This window comes from Phymastichus coffea, unplaced genomic scaffold, assembly GCF_024137745.1.
Source record: "Phymastichus coffea isolate CEN01 unplaced genomic scaffold, Cenicafe_Pcof_1.1 PCOF00092, whole genome shotgun sequence".
In the NCBI taxonomy this organism is placed as follows: domain Eukaryota; kingdom Metazoa; phylum Arthropoda; class Insecta; order Hymenoptera; family Eulophidae; genus Phymastichus; species Phymastichus coffea.
In genome coordinates this window covers 872531-894546 of record NW_026706903.1, presented here as the reverse complement: position 1 = coordinate 894546, position 22016 = coordinate 872531, and the positions used below count along the sequence as shown (strand labels likewise).

The 22016-nt window shown below is 38.9% G+C and overlaps 1 protein-coding gene across 7 annotated transcripts in view; it reads left to right on the top strand.

Moving 5' to 3' along the window:
• The window catches only part of LOC131669349 (serine proteinase stubble-like), a 71303-nt gene that overhangs the window by 44200 nt on the left and 5087 nt on the right, over nt 1-22016 (top strand). For 4 of the 7 annotated variants that reach the window (XM_058944166.1, XM_058944169.1, XM_058944168.1 and 1 more), the window contains 3 exons: nt 20444-20527; nt 21119-21427; nt 21574-22016. In XM_058944166.1, the coding sequence (XP_058800149.1) occupies nt 20444-20527; nt 21119-21427; nt 21574-22016 (836 nt within the window). Of the gene's footprint in view, nt 1-19867; nt 19948-20443; nt 20853-21118; nt 21428-21573 lie in introns of those variants that run through there. The other 3 variants (XM_058944172.1, XM_058944171.1, XM_058944170.1) reach the window with 2 other exon arrangements.

Sequence of the window (22016 nt, the reverse complement as noted above, 5' to 3'; positions counted from 1 at the left end):
GTTGCTGTTGTTATGTATCCCTCTCGTGGAGCCGGTAGAGACATCATAAAAATATCGCGGGGTTTCATTGCGGGAGTCCGTTGAACTTTCGAATGGGAGCTAATGTTAACGTCACACTCGGCGATAACAGGTTTCATTATTTATTCGCTTGTACTTCCAATTAAAAAAGCATGCTTCGCAAATAGAAACCATGAAAAACTGGGCGGCTAAGCCGTTATAATAGGTAAAGTTGAAACCATTGTTTTCACTTTTATTAAAAGTTTGAAATATCCTCGGAGTGCGTGGGATAGAGACAAACTTCGCCAATCAAGTTCTGCGGCGCAATGAGCCTATTAAAAATAACGAAACGGTGCGTAAGAACAAAGTGAAAACAATGAGAAAAAGCCAGGTAAAACGATCGGTGGCAAAAGTCAGCGTTGCGGAGTTATAACAGCCAATATTCACAGAGCTCGGAGCCTTTCCCATCTCAATTTGCGCCCGGGCGAAAAAGAAAAAAGCCCTTTGTAGGTTGCGTCTGCTAACGAGTTTGTTCCTCTCCGCCCACGTGCAACACCTGCGCTTTCGTGCCATCGATCTTTCGGCAAGCTTGAGCCGCGCATGAGGTGTCAGCTTGGTTTATCGAAGATGCACGCCGTGCCTGATGATGATTAAGTGCAACGCTCTTATGCTTCTGGGGGATCGAGGCGCGCCGCTCAAACGTCCGGAGTTATGAATTTTCGACGAAGGCAGGTTATTGGGTTTGGCTCTAATTGATCGTTGGTCGTCATCCCTGAAAAGCTTACGCTTGTTATCGGCTTTTAAAAGACGCTGCTAGGCTACTATTTTGTCGCATAGATTGCATGCAATCTCCTATTTTTTATGCTGATTATTCGAGTCTAGTACTGGTTTGATATATAACTGTAGGCATGTCGTTACTGCAGAATATATAGACGCTATCTGTTTCTCAAAAGTGCAAAGTTATGATATGATAATTTTGGTTGCTGATACGCTCACAGCGTGAGAGCGCCTACGATAAATTCGCTGGATTTATTGCCGATCGCCAGCCGGTTCAATTAACGAAAGAATTCCTGCGTGCTTTCGAAACAATTCCCAATGAATTAATTAATCGAAAGGTACTTTGGGACGCTGCTTATTTAAGCCCAAGGTCGTCGTGGTTGTCGCGCATCGGAATGCCCATTGTCCACGGCGCGCGCAAATCTGTCGCACCGTCGACGCGCAATTCCTCGGGCGCAAAGTGTCTTTCCGGGTCAGCGTGCGCGCTCTGGTAATTAGCATAAATGCAACGTGAAAGTCGCGCGCTTCTTTACGCTCGAAATTTAATTGTCTCGTATTGCGCGCGCGTGGAAATCGTATTAATTATGCCGAAGAACGACCGCGCATTCTGCTCTAGCAGCACTTAATTGCGTAACTTGCTTTCTGCGCCGTGTCATCGCATTCCTTTTGCTTTGCGAGCTTTGCGACAAAGCTTGGATATTGTCATGTTACATTTCGGTGGCTTGTATCTCTTAATTGGATTATAAATTGCGTGATTTGGCTTTTAAGATTGGCATCGCAGTCATTTCCATGGGAACTGCATTTTTAGACGTACGAGTATATTGTCGTTGCGATGCATTTAGCTCTAACAATCACCGTCATTTTCCCGACAATTTTTCCTGGGATTTTTTCTATATTCAATACAATGAAATTTTTGACAGTACCTTGGTTGATTAAGTTTCTTTTGTGGTGCCGAAAAAGTCATTAAATGACATCTTTCAAGTTTTTCAAATAATAAAATATAAAACGCAGTAAGAGAAAGGAAATCGCAAAAAAAATAATCTGCAATGAAAAACTTATTAAACTGTATGAAGCAGCTTATTATAATGTTCAACGAGGTGTAACTCTATTTTTATATCAACAGATACGATGAATGAATGAATCGTATAAAAACGGACTTTAACTTGTTCAATTAACATTTAAATAGTACTTGAAAAATCCAATCGGAACGCTTGAAATTATTGCGTTTCAATCAATAAAAGTCACTCATTCGAGAGGGTAAAGCAGCAGTCCGATAAGCTAAGCAAAAAGCAGTCGCCTATATTTTTCTTGTTTAATCTTCATGAAAGCTTATAACCTGACATCTCGATCATTGGCTTTTCCAGCGAATGAATTGTTTTCTCGACCGTTACCTTTTGACCCTTTTATGTGCATCGACACAGAATCGCACGCGCGAAATCAAACGCTCTCTCGTTCGCGCGCGCGAGGCAACTAGAACTGGGAGCAAGGTGACGAGCAACTTTTTGCTCGTTGCTCCAGATATCTCTCCCGAGTACGGCGTTTTCTCGCCGTTCAAACTCCTTGTTTACTATAATCTCACACTGTTTCCCGTATTGTATATTTTTAGGTGGCGATTGGATTTATCTTTACCATCTTTTTTTTAAATAACGGAGGGTCAAGCCTATGAATATATGTTTTTTATTAATAGGAGATCTTGAGAAGTGGTGTGGAACTACTTGTTCTCAAAGTGCAGTGTTTCCAGTTTAATTATTAAGTGGGGGAGCTGTTTTTGTAAAACTTTCTAGATCGTAAGTTTTTCAATGTCACTCGATTTATAAATTTTCCTGTGAAAAACTTTCTTTTATTGGCTTCTTATGGATTCGTATCCACAAATAAATGCATGCACATGTGTCATGCAATTGACGAATTATCAATGTGTATTTACGTTATATATTTTTCAGCTCTGTTGGTGCAGTAATTTCAATTCATACATCATTTGCAAATAAAAAGTCTCATATATACACTTCCTCAGGAAACTCCCTCTTGCAAAAAGACATTCCTCGCCTGTACAGGGTGAACTTTAAGCTACCCTAATCTCACTTGTAAACTTGGTTTTATCGTTCGGGAGGGGTTTGCTTTTTATCTTCGACCGACTAAACCTGCACTTGAAAAAAAATCTTCAGTGGTCTTGTTTTTCCAACAAGTTGGTGTGTACCGTACAATGCAAACGTGTCTATATGTGTGCGCGATACCTAGGGAGAGAGAGAGAGAGAGAGTGTTGTCGATCGTCATGCGGCCAGTTATGCCGTCGTTCTACCAGCGGGTTTACCGTTGTCCTGCGCGAACGAGCGAGAGAGCGCTTCCGTAATAATGGCTTTATTCGCGCCTCATTTCGACGCTGTTGCATGCCTAAACAGTACTTCAAACTTGAACAGCTCCTTTTTTTGGATTGTCTACTGCGATTCGAGATAGTTGAATACGTACGTGTACGGCTTTTAACATGAAATTCCTTCCTAATGGAATATTGTATGAGGGTTCGAGTCGAATTTTGAGATAAGACTGTCGATACTGTCGATGACAGTGTACGAGATGAAAAATCTTTGCTTTCATATATTTTTTTAACAAAATACTTTTGAATAATTTATTTATCTGAGCATCTTTTCTTCACAAAAAAAAATCTGAAATGTCTTTCCGGTGATTGATATCAAAGCAAGATTAATGAAGACTGAATATCCACGTGAGATGTCGACTCCAAGGCGATCTCAATCTTTCGCGGATATTCTTAATTGTGTCAAGATAGAATATCGATTAGCGTGGCAAAGTCTTTCAATAGAATTGTCACTTGCAAGCGTGAATAATCAAAAGCCGTCTTTTCTACGTTCCACACAGGCAAGTCAACAGCTCGCTAACAGAAAGTCAAATATTTGACTTTTGCGAAGATAATTTCCATCGCCTAATTCACACGTTTTCAAAAGGAATAAAAGTATCACAAACAAACATATTGGCGAGCGAAAGAGAAAAGTTAGCTAACGCGAAGTGCCAACAAAACGGAAGCGCGTTATGCACGTGTCCCTCGTCAGTTATTTATTACCGTTGTCGTTACTTCCGTAATACTTCTTTCGTTCATATTGCTTTTGCGTCTCCTCGGCTGTGAGTTATAGATTTACGCTTTGTCCTCGACGCGTGCGGCGCTTACTCAAAGCTCATTCTTCGTTTCTCACGCGGTTGGGCTTACTTATGACGATTTTGTTTTTGAACGCGAAAGTTTCGCATTCGTGGAATTTATCAGCGGGATGTCGCGTGTGACAGCAGAACGGTGAACGAAAGGGAAAGTGCAGAATTATGAATGTGCGTTGAAATACTGCTGACGGTCTTTTTTCAGTTGGAAGAATTCCATATTAAAAATAAGTACATATTAATAATGCTAACTTTCAATACGTGTTATTTTTTCATTGTTAAGACAATTGCAATTCTTTCAGTAATTTGTATCAAATCATATAATCAAACTGGAAACAATCTTCGTCTTTATGATAAGCCCTAATAATCCGACCTCCGACGTAGTTTCGTTGAATTATAAATGCAACCGTGTTTGTAAAGTTCATTAAATATTGACTCAAGGTACGCTGAAGCTCGAAGTTTCCAAAACTCCATTTGCCACATGATCTAATTTGTATGGTCGAGGAAGAAGTCTGGCAAGAGATAAAATTTTGTTCGCCATTTTAATCAGCAAGGTAAAGAGGAATTGTATTCTTTCGTGATACGTTGTTGCATTTACTCTAGGCAGAAAAACCAATGCCAGGCTCGCAGGTGAAAACGAGGTGACCAGGTCCGCCTATACTCTTTGTCGGCTTTTTTTTTCTTCTCTCTTTCTCCCCTATAGACACGGAATGCAAGGCGCGTCACGTATCCGCGCATCGGAAACATTTTTCGCGCCAAACTTTTTGTCGCACGAGAGTAGTGTGTAGACGGTCGCTTATATATTTTGGAATCTCAGCGATATGCGTGTAACTTTTATTTTCCTTCTGTTTCTGTTCTCGGTGAGCACGCAAGTTTACAATGTGTGAAAACCGAAGGTTGTTGAGCTCGTTCGCGATATTGCGGTCTTTAATCTTCGCATTTCGCTTCATTTTCGACTTATTTGACACTTTTATTTATTGAAAATAGTCGATCAAAAATGCGTGCACAGACAAATGCAAAATTATCAAAATAAGCGCAACCATGTAACAGTTCAAACAATGGTTTCTTCTGTTTCTTCTTTGCTCACAAAACCAAGAGCAGATTGCATACGTGCGCCCGCAAAGATTATTCAAGCGCAACGTAATTCACGTGACGATTTTCCGGAAAGTTTCAATTAACCTTGAACATGATCGTGCAACATCAAGCCTCGAGCGTAAAAGGACAAAAAAAAGAAAACTAAGCAACAAGTGAGCGATTCTCGAACCACAAGATATAACGGTCAGCGTCACACAGTCGACGTGAAAATTCCAATTTGCCCACAATATGGAACGGAACAGAGCGTATGAAAAACCTCAAAGGATTAAAAAGGCCAATATAATATATCCAGGTGCATTGTGAAAGTCTCTTTCTCGGTGATAATTAGGCGAAAAAAAAACGTACCGCGCGCATTAGCATTCGCTAGGTGAAAAGCCAGTGAGATGAGAGCAGCGCGATAAAATGACTGGCGCGTAGGTGGAATATTGGTTTTTGTGCGCGCAGAGGCTTTTGTGCATTGTGACGACGACGAGGCGGACGATGATGACAGCGACGACGCACTCTGACCGCAAACTTTGGCTTTGACCTATATTACAGCCGCAGGTGAAAATTTTCGTCGACGGTGAGATTAGAGGCTGGGATTCTTTCTTGACGACTTATTACCGGAGTCTTGGAAATTTACGCTGATAATTATTCGGCCAAGAAATTAGAAGCCTTTTACGGGGGTTTACCGTAACCTCGACTTTTCTACTTTAATGAGCTGAGAATGTATTCTTTGTAATTTTCCTTTTTTACTATGCTTCCGAGTGACATGGTTTCTTAAAGCAGCCATATTTTCTGCGAACAAGTTAATAAAGTTCGTATTAGGGTGCTAATGAAGATTCCATGCAATCATTTTTATTTAATACTTTTTTGATAAATATTGGCGAATAATGTTGTATAAGGCATAAGTGGATAGGTGGCTCATTTGGTAGATGTTATATCAATTACATTTGCCATCATGTATTTTCAAAATTTAAAAATATCATTTCATTTATGAATTATATTCCAATGAAATTTCAAAATTTCAATTCTATAAAAAAAAATAATAGACACTTGCGACTTTTTCTATAATATAGACAACATACTTGCATTTTTTCGACCAATATTAGATAACTATCAGGAGGAGTATGACTGTATTTCACAAAATTTCAAATTTATTAATAATCCGAGAGAATCTTTAATCTTCACAATGTCATTTGCTTAATACCAGTGCAAAGATCGACGTATCGTGTCCAAACTAATTGAGACATTGTGGAATAGTTAATGTTGTATGTGAATAAATCCAATGAATCATTGAATCTAGTATCTCACAAAGTTTCGTGAACACGAACATGTTTAAACGAAAAATCAATTTCCGATTGGATAAAAGTAAAAGCACTATAACAAATCTATTATTCTGTTACTCTTCTTCACAAGAGTGTTTAGATTTTCTATGTTAGAGTTTTCACTAAAAAATCCGAATAGAAAAAGCCAAATGTCAGTATGATTCATGTTGTCGTACGGAGTAAATATATTTCGTTTATATGGACCTTAATTGACAGTTAAAACGAGAAATTCATTTAATGCCCTTGAAATCTGCATTAATTCGAAGTTACGAAACTCAGAATGATAGGAATTCTTATATTACCTTTTCAGTTTGTGCGATAATATCGATGTGTATTACGAGTTTGAAAGTAATTAATGAATTTAAAACATAAATAATATTGTCTTTCCAATTCATCTGTGAACTCGGTAGACATTACATCAAGTGTATTTCCGTAGACATTACATAACTGTATTTCCATGATGTCAGTTGATTCGACTGTTTTCTAATAAGTATTTATTATCTATTCATTTTCATTTCTCACCTAAACATCCAATAAAGTAGCGTGAAAATATGACACTAGAAAAAAGACATAAACAAAAGGGATAAGTGACATAACCACAAAACTCGTTCGATCAATTATCGCCCCAACAATCTCATCCTGAATAGAGAAGAAAATAAAAAAGCCAAACAAGTCGCGGTAAAAGAAAAAAGATGACGAACGCAGAGCGGTACCCGCAACAGCACTTTCCGTTTCTGTTTTTCGTACGTGCGAGCACGCAGCTAACAGTATACATAGGCAGGAAAACTGGTCTCTCTATGAATAGAATTAATGGGCCGAGACATCACGACGACGGCGTGCGAGCTCGCGGAATCTTGACCAGGTGGTTTTCTTCTCTCGGAGATCGCGCGCGTTGTGAATCTCCGATCATCCACGACTGTTGGGCTGCTCTTTTCGTCGACGTAATTACAAGTAATAACGTCTTTGCCATTGCAATTTTTATACGTTCACGTTGATTGATTTTGATGAACGGTATTGAAGGCCGCTTACCTGTGGCTAGCATCAATCGAAGACCTATTTTTATGGGAGCAAGCGTTTTGGATCTATGTTTGTTCATCTATTATTTGGATTTTGCGCGTATCACGGGTGCATCACGTCCTAAGCAAATGGCATGAAATCAATTCGCGACAGTAATTTTCTACTACGGTATACATGTATTATAAGAACTGCAGGGCATTGCGTTTTGATTGAAATAAATAACCGTGTCAGTGAATTATTTTTATCTCTACCAAATCAGGTAAACAACTTCGGATCCAAATTTCCACAATGAATGACTTTCAGAGCGACTAATGCGACCATACGAGTGGTGATAAACAATCCCGAAAAAAGAAAAAGAGAAAAATAATATCTTCAATCCAAGTAAAAGCCCAGGAGGAAAAAGTGAGAAAGAAAGAAAAGATTAAGAAGGGAAGGAGCGTAGCGCGCACGTCGCCGTCGTAAATTCGCGCAAAAGGTACGCGCGTAACGCACAATTTGCCCGGCTGAAATCCCCACCTGCGCAAATACATCCCGAGCCAGCAGTGGCGGCGGCGTCATCGATTTAACGTCGCCTTCAATTATTTCACACGCGGCTATGGCCAACAACTACTCCTTCTAATTAGGCGCAGACCACCTATACATGCGTGGCGCGATCGAGTTGCAGCTACGCGCACTCGTGGCTTTCGGACAAGCGCGACAAATTAATTCTGCATTACCGCAGCGACATCCTCCTCCCCCGATCGCTTCTATGTGAGCTTGTTAACTCGTGTGGTTGATACGCTTTTGCACGGATTACATGCATATTAATCCCTCGGCTGTGTGATAGTCAAGGCTGTTTCACGTCAATTTTCATTCATTTACTTCCCACTGTAAAACAAAAATATTTCAGTTGTCTTGTGTAAATAACCTTCGATTGCTATATCAATATGTTCGTTTTCGTTTGTAGTAAAACAAACTCGATAAAAGAAAAAGAAATACTCGTGGAAGCTAAAAATGTATTTCTATTCCGAGATAAAAAAAGTTTTCAATATTTCAAGTTTTGCGAGGTGACGTTGTAAGCTCCAAATTACAAATTTCTTTTACTTTTTTTTGTCTTTTTCAAACAATGTTCTACATCTGCATACCCCGAAATCGATAAAATAATTATACATCATCCATTCGCGAATTGTTGGATCACCTCCTCGTTTTGCGCAAACGTACCATCCAGAAGATAACCGGGCAAACACTCCATCGTGTCTTGGTGCACTCTCATCCGATGAAATAAAAAGGAAAAAAAAAGAAAGAAAGAGGAGGGAAGGTGTAATCGAGCTATGGAGCGAGCGCCACTTCCTCGTTTCGCTTGCTCTCTCATTTTCTCAGCATATTTTTTTTTTCTTGGACGCCCCGTGGGATCGCGCCGGAAAGAAAGTATTAGCGAGAAAGTAATTCGTTTGGCCGTAACGAAAAGTCTAGTTATGCTTAAATGAAGGGCGGCTTTCGTTGCGCTCTTTTGTACAATTTTTTCTCTCGTTTATCGATTTTGTCGACCTTTTCTTTCTTCTGTACTTTTTTATTTAGTTCGTACAAGGTTGACTGGTCAACAATTCCGGGTGAATTTGTGTTTGATAATTGACCGAGAAATTGCTGTTTCAGAGTTTTAAAGTTAATTGAAAGAATTTGACATTGTTTTTTATACTTTCACGAGCAATTGGTTTGTTATGGATACTTTAGTAACTATCCACAACGACATTCTGCTCGTGAATACAATTATTTCCTTTCTAATTCACTGATTAATTATTACAAAAAACAAATTCAATATCCTCGCACTACTGAAATAGTTTATCTTTTTGTTTGAGGTAAGCCATTAGTAAAAAAAATTCTACTTTCCTCGTAAGTATAAAGACCTCTTTGTTGACGTCACAATATACGCAAAAGAAAATACTCCTTCTCACCTTGAATAGCAAAGTTTGAACTGGCACGTTCGGGAAAAACCGAGTGAGCGATAAAAGCGTAGGGGATTTGAACGCTGTACGAAGGGAATACAGACATTATAAGTCAGCCACAAGGCACAAGGAAGCGATTACGTATTCTTTGCAAAAATTAGACTCTCCTCCGCACGCGCGATCTACTCTGCCTTGGTACTGTGTTATAACATTTTCTTCCGCGGAAGATTTCTTGTCGATTTTTTTCGCGTCCGACGGTCTATCGATCGGCGTTTTCGTTACTTGGTACATTCGCGACGTCGCGAGTGCCTCAAAGCCGCACGGGAGGAATCATCGATCAGTGCCTCTTGGAGGAAGAAAATACCGCGAGCGCATGTGTGTGATTCGCGGTCGCGCAATCTTTCTTGCCTCTTGGACTACTTTGCGTGGAATGGAAAACAATGAAAGCATACATGCGGATTTCGACATTAGATAACTGCAATGTGAAAGTTTTACAACGCTGTGTCAAGTGGCGCGCATGAGGGTAAAACTTATGCAACGCACTGGAAACTGATGCCGTAAGCAAACAACTGTACAACTGTATTATACACGTGATTGGCCTTTCTCGGTAAATAGTTGCTGTGCTGTTGGAGCCGCTAGTTGGTGCTCCCGAGAAATTCATTTTGGCTGCTGCCGTGACAGATACACATTTCGTCGTCGCACGCTGAGGAGTTGCGATTGTTTTGCTGAAGTTTCTGCGCGGTATTGAATTTTTACTCAAGTTGAATTGAATTCGCGCGCTAGTGAGAAGAGCTCGGATTCCAAGTTGTTCACTGTGAGATGATGATTCGAAACGTATCGTTTCATTTCTATATTCTCGCTAAACATCTCCGTTCTAATAATCTGCATTATAAAACCAAATTGCACAATCCGCGAACATGGATAAAAGCTATAGGCAGTTATGAAAGTTCCCTTGAATGCTAATGTCCAATCGCCTGGATACAGGACTTTTGCCTCGTGGAAACTGTGTCACTCTGCTCAGAAGAGATTCCTCTAAATTTTCCTCTCTTTCCGTGGAGAGGCTTCAAACTTTAAAAGCTCGCGCACTTCATAGTTGCTTTCATTGCTGTTCATTGCCTCCTTCTGCATCTGCAATTTAGACGCGTCTGAATTAAATTTTATAGTGGGATGCTTCGAGGCATTCGTAATGAGGTGTTAAATTGTCGAAAGGTTGTGGGAAAATTAGCCCAACGAAAAAAATGTTTTTCTAAAGTACAAAGCGCTGGATGAATAAAAGACAGCTAATACAACGAGTCGGCGTTTTCATAAACGCCCAGTTATAACATTAGCGTCGCAGTGCAGACAGCGTTTGATGTAAGCAAACTTCATTGTCCCTTGTTTCGTAAACGTAGAATTTTTCCCCTTCCACGTGAAACACTCCTTTCTTTTCGATCTTCTTGTAGCACTAAATCTTCCTTTTTGTGGCTGCTACGCTCGTCCGCGCTTGCCTCAGTCTTACAATTGTTTATGGAGAAGATAAAGAAGATAAATGCGAATGAAGCGAATTTTCGTTTGGCTTTAGCTTAAATTTCCGGAATTACATATATCTCCTCGATGTTAAGCGAAGTCATCTACAGGCGCAATGAAAATATAAAATTTCGTCTTCAATTTTTCCCGTGACTTTTAACTATTCTCATGCCAACACCGTACAGTTGTTATCTTTCACGTCACTTTCCTCGTCACAACAGCTTCTTGCGACATTGTCCTTATTAATCTACCCACGCGTACGCTCTCTCTTTCTTTCTCTCCAACGACGACAACTGGGCCGTACACGTGCAAAAACTGACACATATTTTCCCGAGGATGGACCGGAAGAGGAGAAACACGCGACATATACTAGCGAAGGCAAAGATTATCAGCTAAGCTATTGATTGATTGATCGATCGATTGAAGTCGATTGACGATCCGGTTGGTCGTTTGCCGATTGTGTTTTTCTTCAGCGCTTTAGAAACTTTTTCTTTTTTATTAGCCAAGATGTAATTAATTGCTCGATAAAGAGCGAAGCTTTATGAGTCGATTGAGGTTGCCTGCGTTTTACTGCGATGTCCCGCAAGACGTACTTCTTTTCGTTGCCAATTGCCACGATTAGTCTTCGCGTCTTTCCAAACAAGTAACTTTACATTTGGTCGAGTTCATAAATAATATTGTCCTTTCTGCACGATCATTTATTTATCCGTGAAAGAAAAAAGATTCGAAATAAAAATGGCTTGTGTCAATTGATTATAAACCAATGTAAAAATAATCGGAAAAGTTCTTGACTTTTTTTTCACTTGAATATATCGTGACCACTTTCGGTAAGCTATGGTCCGATGCTAAAAAGGAAAACAAAATATTCACTTAAAGGATCATAAGGATCATTATAAAGATACACCACAGCTCGTCCTATGGGAATACCCCGACGGAACTTATCTAAATTGGAATTCCTCAATAAAACTGAAATATCATTTTCGAGAATTACGAAACTTAGCATTTATAATGATTGATTTGAAGATAATGTACTTGTTTACTGTGATAGTGCACATAATAATCACTTTTAATGAATGTAAAACTGTTATCTATATAATCTGTTGTGCAGTTAAAGTTTTGAGAAATTAGAAATGAATGTTAGTACAAGTTATGATAATTAAGTAATATAATTATGAGGATCCAGACTATTACGAATGAAAGATAGTTACAGATATTATGTAAAGTCAATTCTTGGTATTTTTTTCGTCACATCGACGGAAAAATCAATCCAATAAATCGCTTGCACTCGCCTGTAGCATTATAAAGATGCCTCGGAACAAAGTTGCACATGTACATTATACAAACAACCGAAGAAATCAGACCAATTACTAGCTGAACGAAAGGTACAGCCTCGTTTTCCCTTGGAATATCTAATTCCCAATTGCAATAGACGATAAAGTGCGGATTCTCTCCAAAGATTCCAGATCAACAAAGGAAATCGGTATCTCGTTAGCGCACACTGTTCGATTCTTTATATTCACCATAAGAAAGAATGAGAGAGAGAGAGAGAGAGAGAGAGAAACTTTGCGTATACATACGTCAGCATAGAGAAACTTGCGGCTGAAAAGTTTCATTCCATGGGACGATTAATTTAGTATGCTCGTCGTTGCGCGTCTCTTTACGAGCGGCATAATTGAGCTTTACGGCCAAGAGGAGTATAAACATTGGTGATTTCGTTGACGACTGACCGACGTGGATTTTTTTTCGCTGATTTTTATGGATGACAAGCTCTGTGGGAAGTGCATTGTTCCCGGTCTTCTTGAGTTATTGTGCTGAGAATCACTTGGATTCTGATTGATGGAGGATTCTCTTTTTTTTGTTTTGCTTTTTTATTCCAGTCTTTATTTTTCTAGTTTCGTTTCTGTCTTATAGCTTTGATTCTGTGATAGTACATTTGCTGAATTTATAAAATATTTCAATGATAGAGTGTTGAGTTTTATTTAAGAGAAATTGAACTGAAAACTAGAGAAATATAGGCCAACGACAGTTGAAATTAACTTTTTTTTATGAATTTTTTTTTATTTTATACATACAATTATTGCCATGAAACTTCTGCTGTTGATCGAAAGAGGGCTTCTGTATTTAAAAATACATAAATGTAATTATTAATCACAAATATATAATTGGCCATACATATTTACACAAATACTTTAAGTAACGCATCGATATTTAATATAGTAAACTTTAAGATATATGTTAATGTAAATTAAAACTCGCAATTTACTCTTTTGACAGCGAAATAAACATCTACTTCTAAACGAGCATCAAAATTTCAACTGTAAATTTGTCTAAACGCAATACCTGTGTCCGACGAAACAGCAAAGAAACATAAGGTCCTATAAAATTTCACTGGTCTATTTATTTCAGCGCTCGCTCGCAAGAATAGAATATTCTATCGCGCGAATTTCATCTGCTCGCTGGCATGCATCGCGCTCGCAAGATAAACTGATAAGAGGCGTTCCTCTCTCGGCAAAGGAAAAAGCTCCGAGAAAGTGCCAAGTATCTCTCGCAAGCGGCGCATAATGGAGATGTGACGCGTTCGCTTGTAAGCCATTGTATTGTAATTAATTGAAACCCGATCGAATTTACGAGCCCGCGCGAGAGAGTCTAGTGAAATTGGAAGATCCTTCGGATATGCATCGCAGCTTGAATTAGAGAGTCTCTGCCAGTATGCGCTTTGTTCTTATACAGACGAGAGCTGCATTATTTCCTTTGTGCGTTAGATGCAAAGGGGCTTTTACCTACACTCGATGATCACTTATTGGCGACGCTGCGCCTCTTATTTTCAGATTCTAACTTATTGGCTATCTATAGAAATAAAACTTAACGAGTGTAACGTTGAAAAGCGCTTCGATCAGACTACCAAAAAGAAAAAAAAAGAGTGAACGAAAACAATCGAATCTGCGATATGAGATTTCTCCCTTTTACACCCGATTGAATTATGCAAACGAAAGGACAAGCCATAAGATTGGAAGCAAGCTGTCAATTCCATTTGGTCCACCCCATCAATAACATCTTTGTGCTGCGCCTTGGTTACCAAGCATTTCTGTCCTAAACATGTTATTATTCCATTCTAAATTACGTCCCGTGCTTTTAGAAAAATAAATGATGCTGCGAAAGCTTTGAAGAACGAAAAGTTAAATACTGATAACTCGATTCGCATTGTGGCTTCGAATGGCTTTTCGATCCACTTTTCTCTTGGCTTTTCTACTCTCAGCAGTAGGAATGAATGTTGGCACCGCGCATGGTGTGTGTTTCATGAGTACTTTTGAAATATGGTTGTGCAGAAGAATACAAACTTATCAAGTTATGGGAATGTTGCTCGAGGAAGTGCAGGAACTATCAACACTTTTCCGAATTGATTAGCTATTGGAATGTCTTCGACTTAGTCGGATGTCAAGATTTTGCTAATAAATGACAGATCAAGCATTTAGTTACTTTTGATAAGTAAAATAATTATATTGTGAATTCTAAATAAATTTTGAATATTAAATTTTCAAATTGCCCTGACCGAACTAAAAAGCTCCTTACAAATAATCCAAGAACAAGAAAAAAAATATATGCATAAATGTCATCCTAAAGCGAGGCAACAATGTAGCTCCTCTTACGTCAGTCTAATCGCAATACCCTAAGGAACGACAAAAACTAAAGATCGCACAGTCTACAAGCAGACGTCAAAAGAAGACAAGCGAATAAGTCGTCGAATAACGTTTTGCGTGGGCGTCAAATGAAAGCAAAGGAAACGGCTCGATTGCTTTCCCTGTTTTCGGCCGATTTCCGCGCGAGCGTCGCGTTCTATTTTATTATTCCGTGCGCGTCGTTATCGCCGTCGTTTTGTATAATAAAAAGCTGCGATACGAGCGCGTGAGTAACGAGAGCTGCTTATGTCGGCGAAAAGTGTGTTTGCGTGTATACGCGACGCGTCGTTTTATCTCGACGTCAAAGATTTAAAAAGAAAAAAAAAGGGTATTGGATGCGGATTACATGCCGATGGACATTGAGACATAACGTAACTTCGTATACTTGGAATTTAGATTGGGGATGGTGGAATTTATGGATGTGTTTTTTTTTAAAGAATGATTTTTCAATAAATTTTCATTTTATGGGTTATATTTATATTGACCATGATTATATGCATCGAATTGTTTAACTCTACATATATAAAGATTCATTTTAATTTATTAGCCAATAATTAGACAGTTTCTTTAAATGGGTTATTTTATATCACAAACACTAAATGAATTTTTCTTCATTATCAAATAGTCTATTCCAAATTTTATTGTGAACACTTAAACGAATAATTGTGATAAGAATCTTTTGCCGAAGACCACTCATATCACAGATTATGCAGAGTTTTGACATAATATTTCAGCGAAAAAACAAAAAAAAATACAGACGCACCTAAAATAACAGACGTAGCTTAAAAATCAAGTAGCGCAAGTGAATAAATAAACAGTTTACATTCCACGTGATAAAGCACTTCGTCTCATTTTATGTATGTACATATGCCGTCAAATAATTAGATCCCCGAATCCTTGTGAAACTTAACAACTCGCTCGTACTATAAAACTTTCTTGCACGCATCTTCTGCTTTTCTCTGTATTCATAGTCAACAAAGAAAAAAGGTTACTTCGAGCGTCCGTGTATTGATCTTTTGACCGAGCCGAGATCTTTTGGGTGAGCGCTTCTTTTGCTTCTCGCTGTGTGCAAACTTTCCTTCGAAAGTGCAATCGATGCATGCAGATTACTTTTCAAGATTTATTATAGCACACCTCCACAGCTCCCAATGAAGAAGTTTTAAATTGAAGCATAACGTTGACTTTGACGGTATGATTGTGGGTGTAACAATAACAGTGAGCGTTGGTTGTAATAACCGAAAGTATTATTCGATTGCCAAATTATCATGAACTTTTCCAATTCTATTGGAGAAAGTTGTACAAGTCATTTCTAAAGAATAATATTGCGTCATAGTCGTAACATGACGGAGAATTTCAACCAACTCAAACGTCAGATTTGTATTTACAGATAAAATAAATTCATATAATTTTCTAGAGAATCTGTGCTACATTTCTATTTATAAATTCAAATAACATTGTCGCGTGACTAGTTTCCCTTCATATTTGAAATTCAGGACCTACCGTTTAATTTTTCCGTATTCTCGGCGGATTCGGGATAAGAATTTACAAGGATTTTCTTTCGCTATTCATAATTGCTAATACCTACTTTATCATACACATTCAATAAGAAAGAAATATTATGACATTTTTATGTTACTCTCAAAATTCTAACAAACACTTGAAGTCGCACTTCGACCCACGTCCAATTTGACAATTTTCCTCTTATTTTACATTTCTTTCGCTCTCTCAGGTGCATAGCAAGAGCAAAATAAGAACAAGTGGACACGAGAGTTCTTCAAAAGGCGTAGTAGTTAAAAGTCGCCGCCCATGCATGCATCTTAAATCTTCGCGAGTAAAAGAAAAAGAGTATACCTGATGATTCGAACCAAGATCGATTCCAACATTACTGTACTCGTATGTAAATGCTAACAAATGAAAAACCTTACTCCCGTTTGCTCAAATGTTCTACAAGTATATTATACGTGTTTCGTGATTGTTGAGAATGGTATGCTAAATTATCTGAAATTTTCATAAATTTATTCAACCTACCTGGCGTATTAACATTCAAATCTCGCATAGTGTCCATTTTTCTCTCTCTCTCTCTCTCTCTCTCTCGATCTCCGTTCTGTTGTCATGTCATTTTTGCGAGTAGACTTTTAAGATTGTTTTCCTCGAGCAAAGAGCTTTTATTCTCTTTAGAGCTCGTGACTTTCGTATATTATATTAACGTAGTCGCTGCTAAACCATCGTAAAATATTAACGGGATAATGAAAACACACGAGAAAAACGATTCGTAAGCTCATTTGATAGAAAAAAATGTCTAATTAAGTCTTCGTTCATTCTACTTGTATACGGCGAGATGATGCCGATGCTGATCACGTAGCGCTATCTTAGGCACGATGAATTGTGGGTCGAGGGAACGTAGTTGGCTTACCTTAGGGTATTTCATGTCGCGAAGGAACAAACGGGATATAGAGCAAGTGCTAAGATGGAGCAAATGCTTCGTTTTATTACAGACTATCATTTGCATTTCGGCAAGAGCGACCTTGGTAAATGTATCGGTGAATGAGATTTGTTTTCAATTGATACTGTATTAAGATTTGGGTACGAAAGGGTACCTTACAAAAAAATGTGCCTATAACCAAATCCTATAACCAATCTCGCAACTGTGTCTACGCAAATTGATACTTCCTCAACTCAGCTCGTCAAGATCGTGATCTCAGCACGATGCACGTTTTCGAAAATGATATAGGCGCCTGGAGCGTCGGTCAAATTTCCGATCCGTGATCGTGCGCTTGAAGAAAAAAAAGGATCCGCTGACCTGCTACACTTCACACGCGTGAAGCTTTGGTAGCCGTAAACGTAAGAGTGCGTTTTTCCTAAAAACCTTACACAGCAATATAAATAATGCCTGCGAATATTATCCGCGCGCCAGCCGCAAATAAGACCTAAAGGAGAATCATTGGAGCAAGGCGGATTATCGAACTGCCATACCGTGGCGATTTGAAATATTACTGGCGATCTGTCTTGTAAGTTTTTTTTTGTCAGTGGTTGAAGGTGATTTTAGGTGATTGATCTTGGAGATTGGAGATTACTGTATGCAGAAGAAGTTTGGGAGAATGAAGTAACGGAAGGTGACGGTGCAGCTTTTGTTTTTGTGTGAAGAGCTACGGCATTTTTTTTACAATATATCGGGTTAGCAACCTTAATAACATACAATAACCGTGTACACATCTAGGTATATTTTTTCACTTTCGCATTATTTTATAAACATACTTGAAGTACTGAATTGAAGTGATAAGTTTGGATCGATAACTTTTATAATTACGTTTTCATATAAACTTTTTCAGCTGTGTGTGTCCACAAGTTGGTTTGAATAGCGACAACTTTATATAATTGCTTTCATTTTAAAAAATAATTAATTTTGAAATTCACTTCGAAATTTTCTTTAATAAAACTATAAAATTCATATTCTATGGAGAGTTCCATTTTGTTTCGAAAAATCCTTCTTGCTTACATTGTTCCATAAGGCACGCTTCAAGATATAATTCCATTTTTCATTGGGACTGTTTTTCATGCTGTTCTAAAAGAGCACAATTAGTTTTATCAGAATTGTCCGTGAGTAATTCATCAAAACGTGTAACAATAAAAACACATTGATTACAGACAAATTAATGTCAATATGTTAGTTATTACTCCCAAGCCACTGAATCACAATCGCAAAAGTAAAATCCATTGTAAACTTCGGGATTGAAAAATCGCAAATAAACATTTCTTTTGTATCGTTTTTCGCGATGCTGTTGCGTCATGTCGATAAATCAAGTTTTCCAAGCCACCGTATGAGCAATAGCAGCTGCAATATCGACGCAATCTATCTTTTTTTTTCGTTGCTCGGGTGTGCGCCATGCCAAGGTGGTGTTATTTACAGTTCGACGGTGCTCGTAATGTAATTGTTTGGTTATATTCCTTGATTCTTTATAGTTGACCTGCTTTCTTGCTTCGAGTATAAAATCCGACGACACATAAAATGTCGTTTCGAGCAAAAGTTAATTTTGCATGTTACATTCGCGACTGAAATTGCCGCGTATACGATTGGTATCTTGTGAAGAGAAAGAGAAAAGAGAGCGGGAAACGAAAACTTTTCCAGTTAGAACTTTTCGTTCAAAAAATGAAAAGCACGCCCGCGTCAGGTGAAAATTTATGCATGTACCTGCGCAGGGGCGCGCGAACTAAGCCCTTTGTAAAAACACGATACCAACTCGCGACGACTTGACAAATATTTCAAAACCGGAAAGTACAAACTTTAAACAAACGCTCATATAAATGTTTGAAACTAGAATTGGCTCGCGCTATGAACATGCGTGGTAAGCGAAATATCAGAAGTGAGGTTATTGTGTGAAATTGTTTGCGCGTATATACATACATTTGAAAGCAGGACCAGCAAACGTCAAACGCTCAATCGTTTATTGCGTTTGACATGCGATCCTGGAGGCTGATTGTATTTCCGCATGTATAGTGTCAACATCACCTCTCTCTACTACGTAGTCTATGTCACAAGTTGAAAACAAGTGGCGTGGAACCTTTATACTGCTATGTGAAGGCTCTCTCTCGTTCTCTCTCTCTCTCTCTCTCTCTCTCTCTCTCTCTCTCTCTTGCTCGGTATTAAACTCATGTTTTTATCTCATTTCTGTGATATTAGAATATCGGGTTGAAAGTATGAAAACTTATGCATCGTTGGTAATTGTGTTTTCCGTTGATAATTGTTTGTTCAATTGCTAAATTGCATTATATATATATATAAACCAACTGTACCATTTCGATTCTCTACGCTCGGAGACTCAATTTACAAAATTATAACATGCTCTAAATCTTTCATTCTATTAAGAAATATTAAGTACGAGATTAAATACCTCTACTGATATAATATAATAATTTTATAATAATAATATTGCTTTATTATATTATAATATAATTATCTTATATGATAATTATATTATTATATTATATAATTGATATAAATACTGATACGTTGTTTTTCTTTCACTCTCGAGCGGCTGTTCACTTATACTAAGTGAAGGTTTACTCGGTAGTGAACGAAAAATTCCGTACTAGTATTTAAATGTACTAATATTTATTTCTTCAAATAATTCCGAAAATATTTTCTTGTTTGTGAAATAGCAAACTCCATCTAGTGTCAATTTCGTCACTTGTAAAACCTACATTGACATCGTCACAATTTCTCGTCCTGAATTCCCGGAAAACAAACGTCATACCGGCGAAATTGATATTTCCAATTTTCGTTATTCCGCGGAACAGTTTAGCAGGCATTTTTATCTCGCGAAATGAACGGGAATTATTCACACGCGAGAACGAGGATTAACAGGAGTGGGCTCGACATAATCGCATTTGCGTACACGCGAGTAGCAGTCGTACACGGGCGCGAGTAGAACTGTGCGGGGGCATAATGACAGCGTCGATGGTAGTGTGCGGTATCCGGTCTCGGCTTAATTGGCCGTAAGCTATGAGCTTTAAACCTGCGAGCTTTTAATTTATTTGGCTTCGCCACGCGTACTTACGCGAGTGTAATTTTCATGCGAGCTGTGCTCTGATATTGCCTTTTTTTCATTCCCATGGATATTGCATTACCATTCCTTCTCTACGGATATTTACATATGACTTGACGGAACGGTGTATCGCGGAAAGAATTCAATAACACGACATACGACGAATAAATTATAGCGCGCGTGATATAATATATATTGTTGACACCAGATACGTCCGGGTATGGGTGCGTGGGTCACTCCTTGCATTTGCATTTTTTCCGACATTTTGATTGGCACGAATGTGATTGACCGACCACGCGATACGCGGAAAAGATTATGCAATACGATCCGTTTTTTCTTTTCCAGTTTGACGTTCACCGTTGTCAATCCACTTCTTTTATGAAAACGAAACTACTCGTATATCTTTATCATCGAAATACTCACCGAGGTAATTTTGGTGATTACAGAGCTCAGAATGCGGTGGCTCGGCTACGTGACGGCGATACTCTGGTGGTCGGGAATCGCCAGGTCCCTCAGCTCCATGAATCGAGGTCAGTGATCGTCCCCTCCTCCCTCCTTTTGCATGCTTAGTCTCTGTATATACATTTTGTGCGAATGAGAGCTTAAGCTGTCGTGTGGTTGCGCTCCGATCGATCTTCGGTTTGTTTCTCTCTTTCTCTCTCTCTCTCTCTCTCTCTCTCCAGTGTCTTTTCACGGTGACTGAACTGTTTCGTGAAACGTGGATGCAGTGCCTAGTGCGCTATAAAAATCTTTGTATCCGTTCCTGTCTTGTACGTATGTTACGGTGGAAGACGTTTTTATATAAGTGAGATTGTGGACAGTTTGTTGAATTGAAGGAGGGATTTTATTTTTGCTGTGAGTATTTTGATAGTGTAAAAATATATCGAAAAACAACAGCTATGCATGACTTAATCAAGTAATTAATAATAAATCACATACACTACTAAATCAGTCATCCTTTTCAATTACACGATCAATGAATGCAATTTTTCATTTAGCAATATGAAATTCAACCTTAACAATTCCCAATACTAATTCGACTGAAAAAAGTACCAATTAGCATTCGTTTATCCGCTTATGGACTGAAATTTCGTGACGAGAAAAAAAATGTCGGTCAACAGGCTACAAAATAAGTCCAAAGCCGTGTCGAGTTGCCGGCCAGCCGAACGTCGAGGGTACTTGCATGTTCGTCTGGGAGTGCATTAAGAGCGAAGGTATCCACGTTGGCGTATGTGTCGACACATTCATGTTTGGCAGCTGTTGCGTGCACAATGTTACCAGTAATAGCATGTCTGCTTCTAATGGTAACCAACTGCAAACAAGACCGTCGCTTGCGGAGGCGCTGGCCGCCGAATCCACCAGTATCAGGCCGCAATCCGGCCCCTCTGCATTTACTAGTCATGTCACGACATTACAAGCCGGTTCACAAGGTTTGTTCACGATGACTTTTCATTTGCTATTTTCAGATTTTTTCTGTAGTACAATTTTATCTTCAATGCGTATGTACTTAAAAATAGCCAATAGATTAAATCAATGTAGCGTTCTCGTGAATAATTTTACTCTAAAAAACCCACAGCTCACACGTCATTAGCAACAACGAGGCAGCCAGCGCGTCCGGTATCAAATTCCCGACCATATTTACAAAAGAGGCCGCACTCAAAGCCAAACAGTCCCGAGCAAGATTATCAGGAGCACATGCACAACGCGTCGCAAATAACCCGACGACCGGGTACACAAGAGGATCGTCATCACGGCAGTAGCGACAGTAATCATCATCACCATCATCATCAAGGTGGTTTCAAGGACAAAGTATCGAATTCACACCATACGTTACTCGTCAGGCTGCCCAACAAGAATAGTAACAATCAACAGCAAGGTTCATCGAGCAAGAGGCCGTATCACAAGCCAGGCTACCGGCCGTACCAAGAAGATGATCAAGCAGCCGACGAACAGGCGCAGCACGATCTTAGTGTGCAAGAGTCCGTGCACAGGCCAAGCATCAACTCGGTAGATGACGAC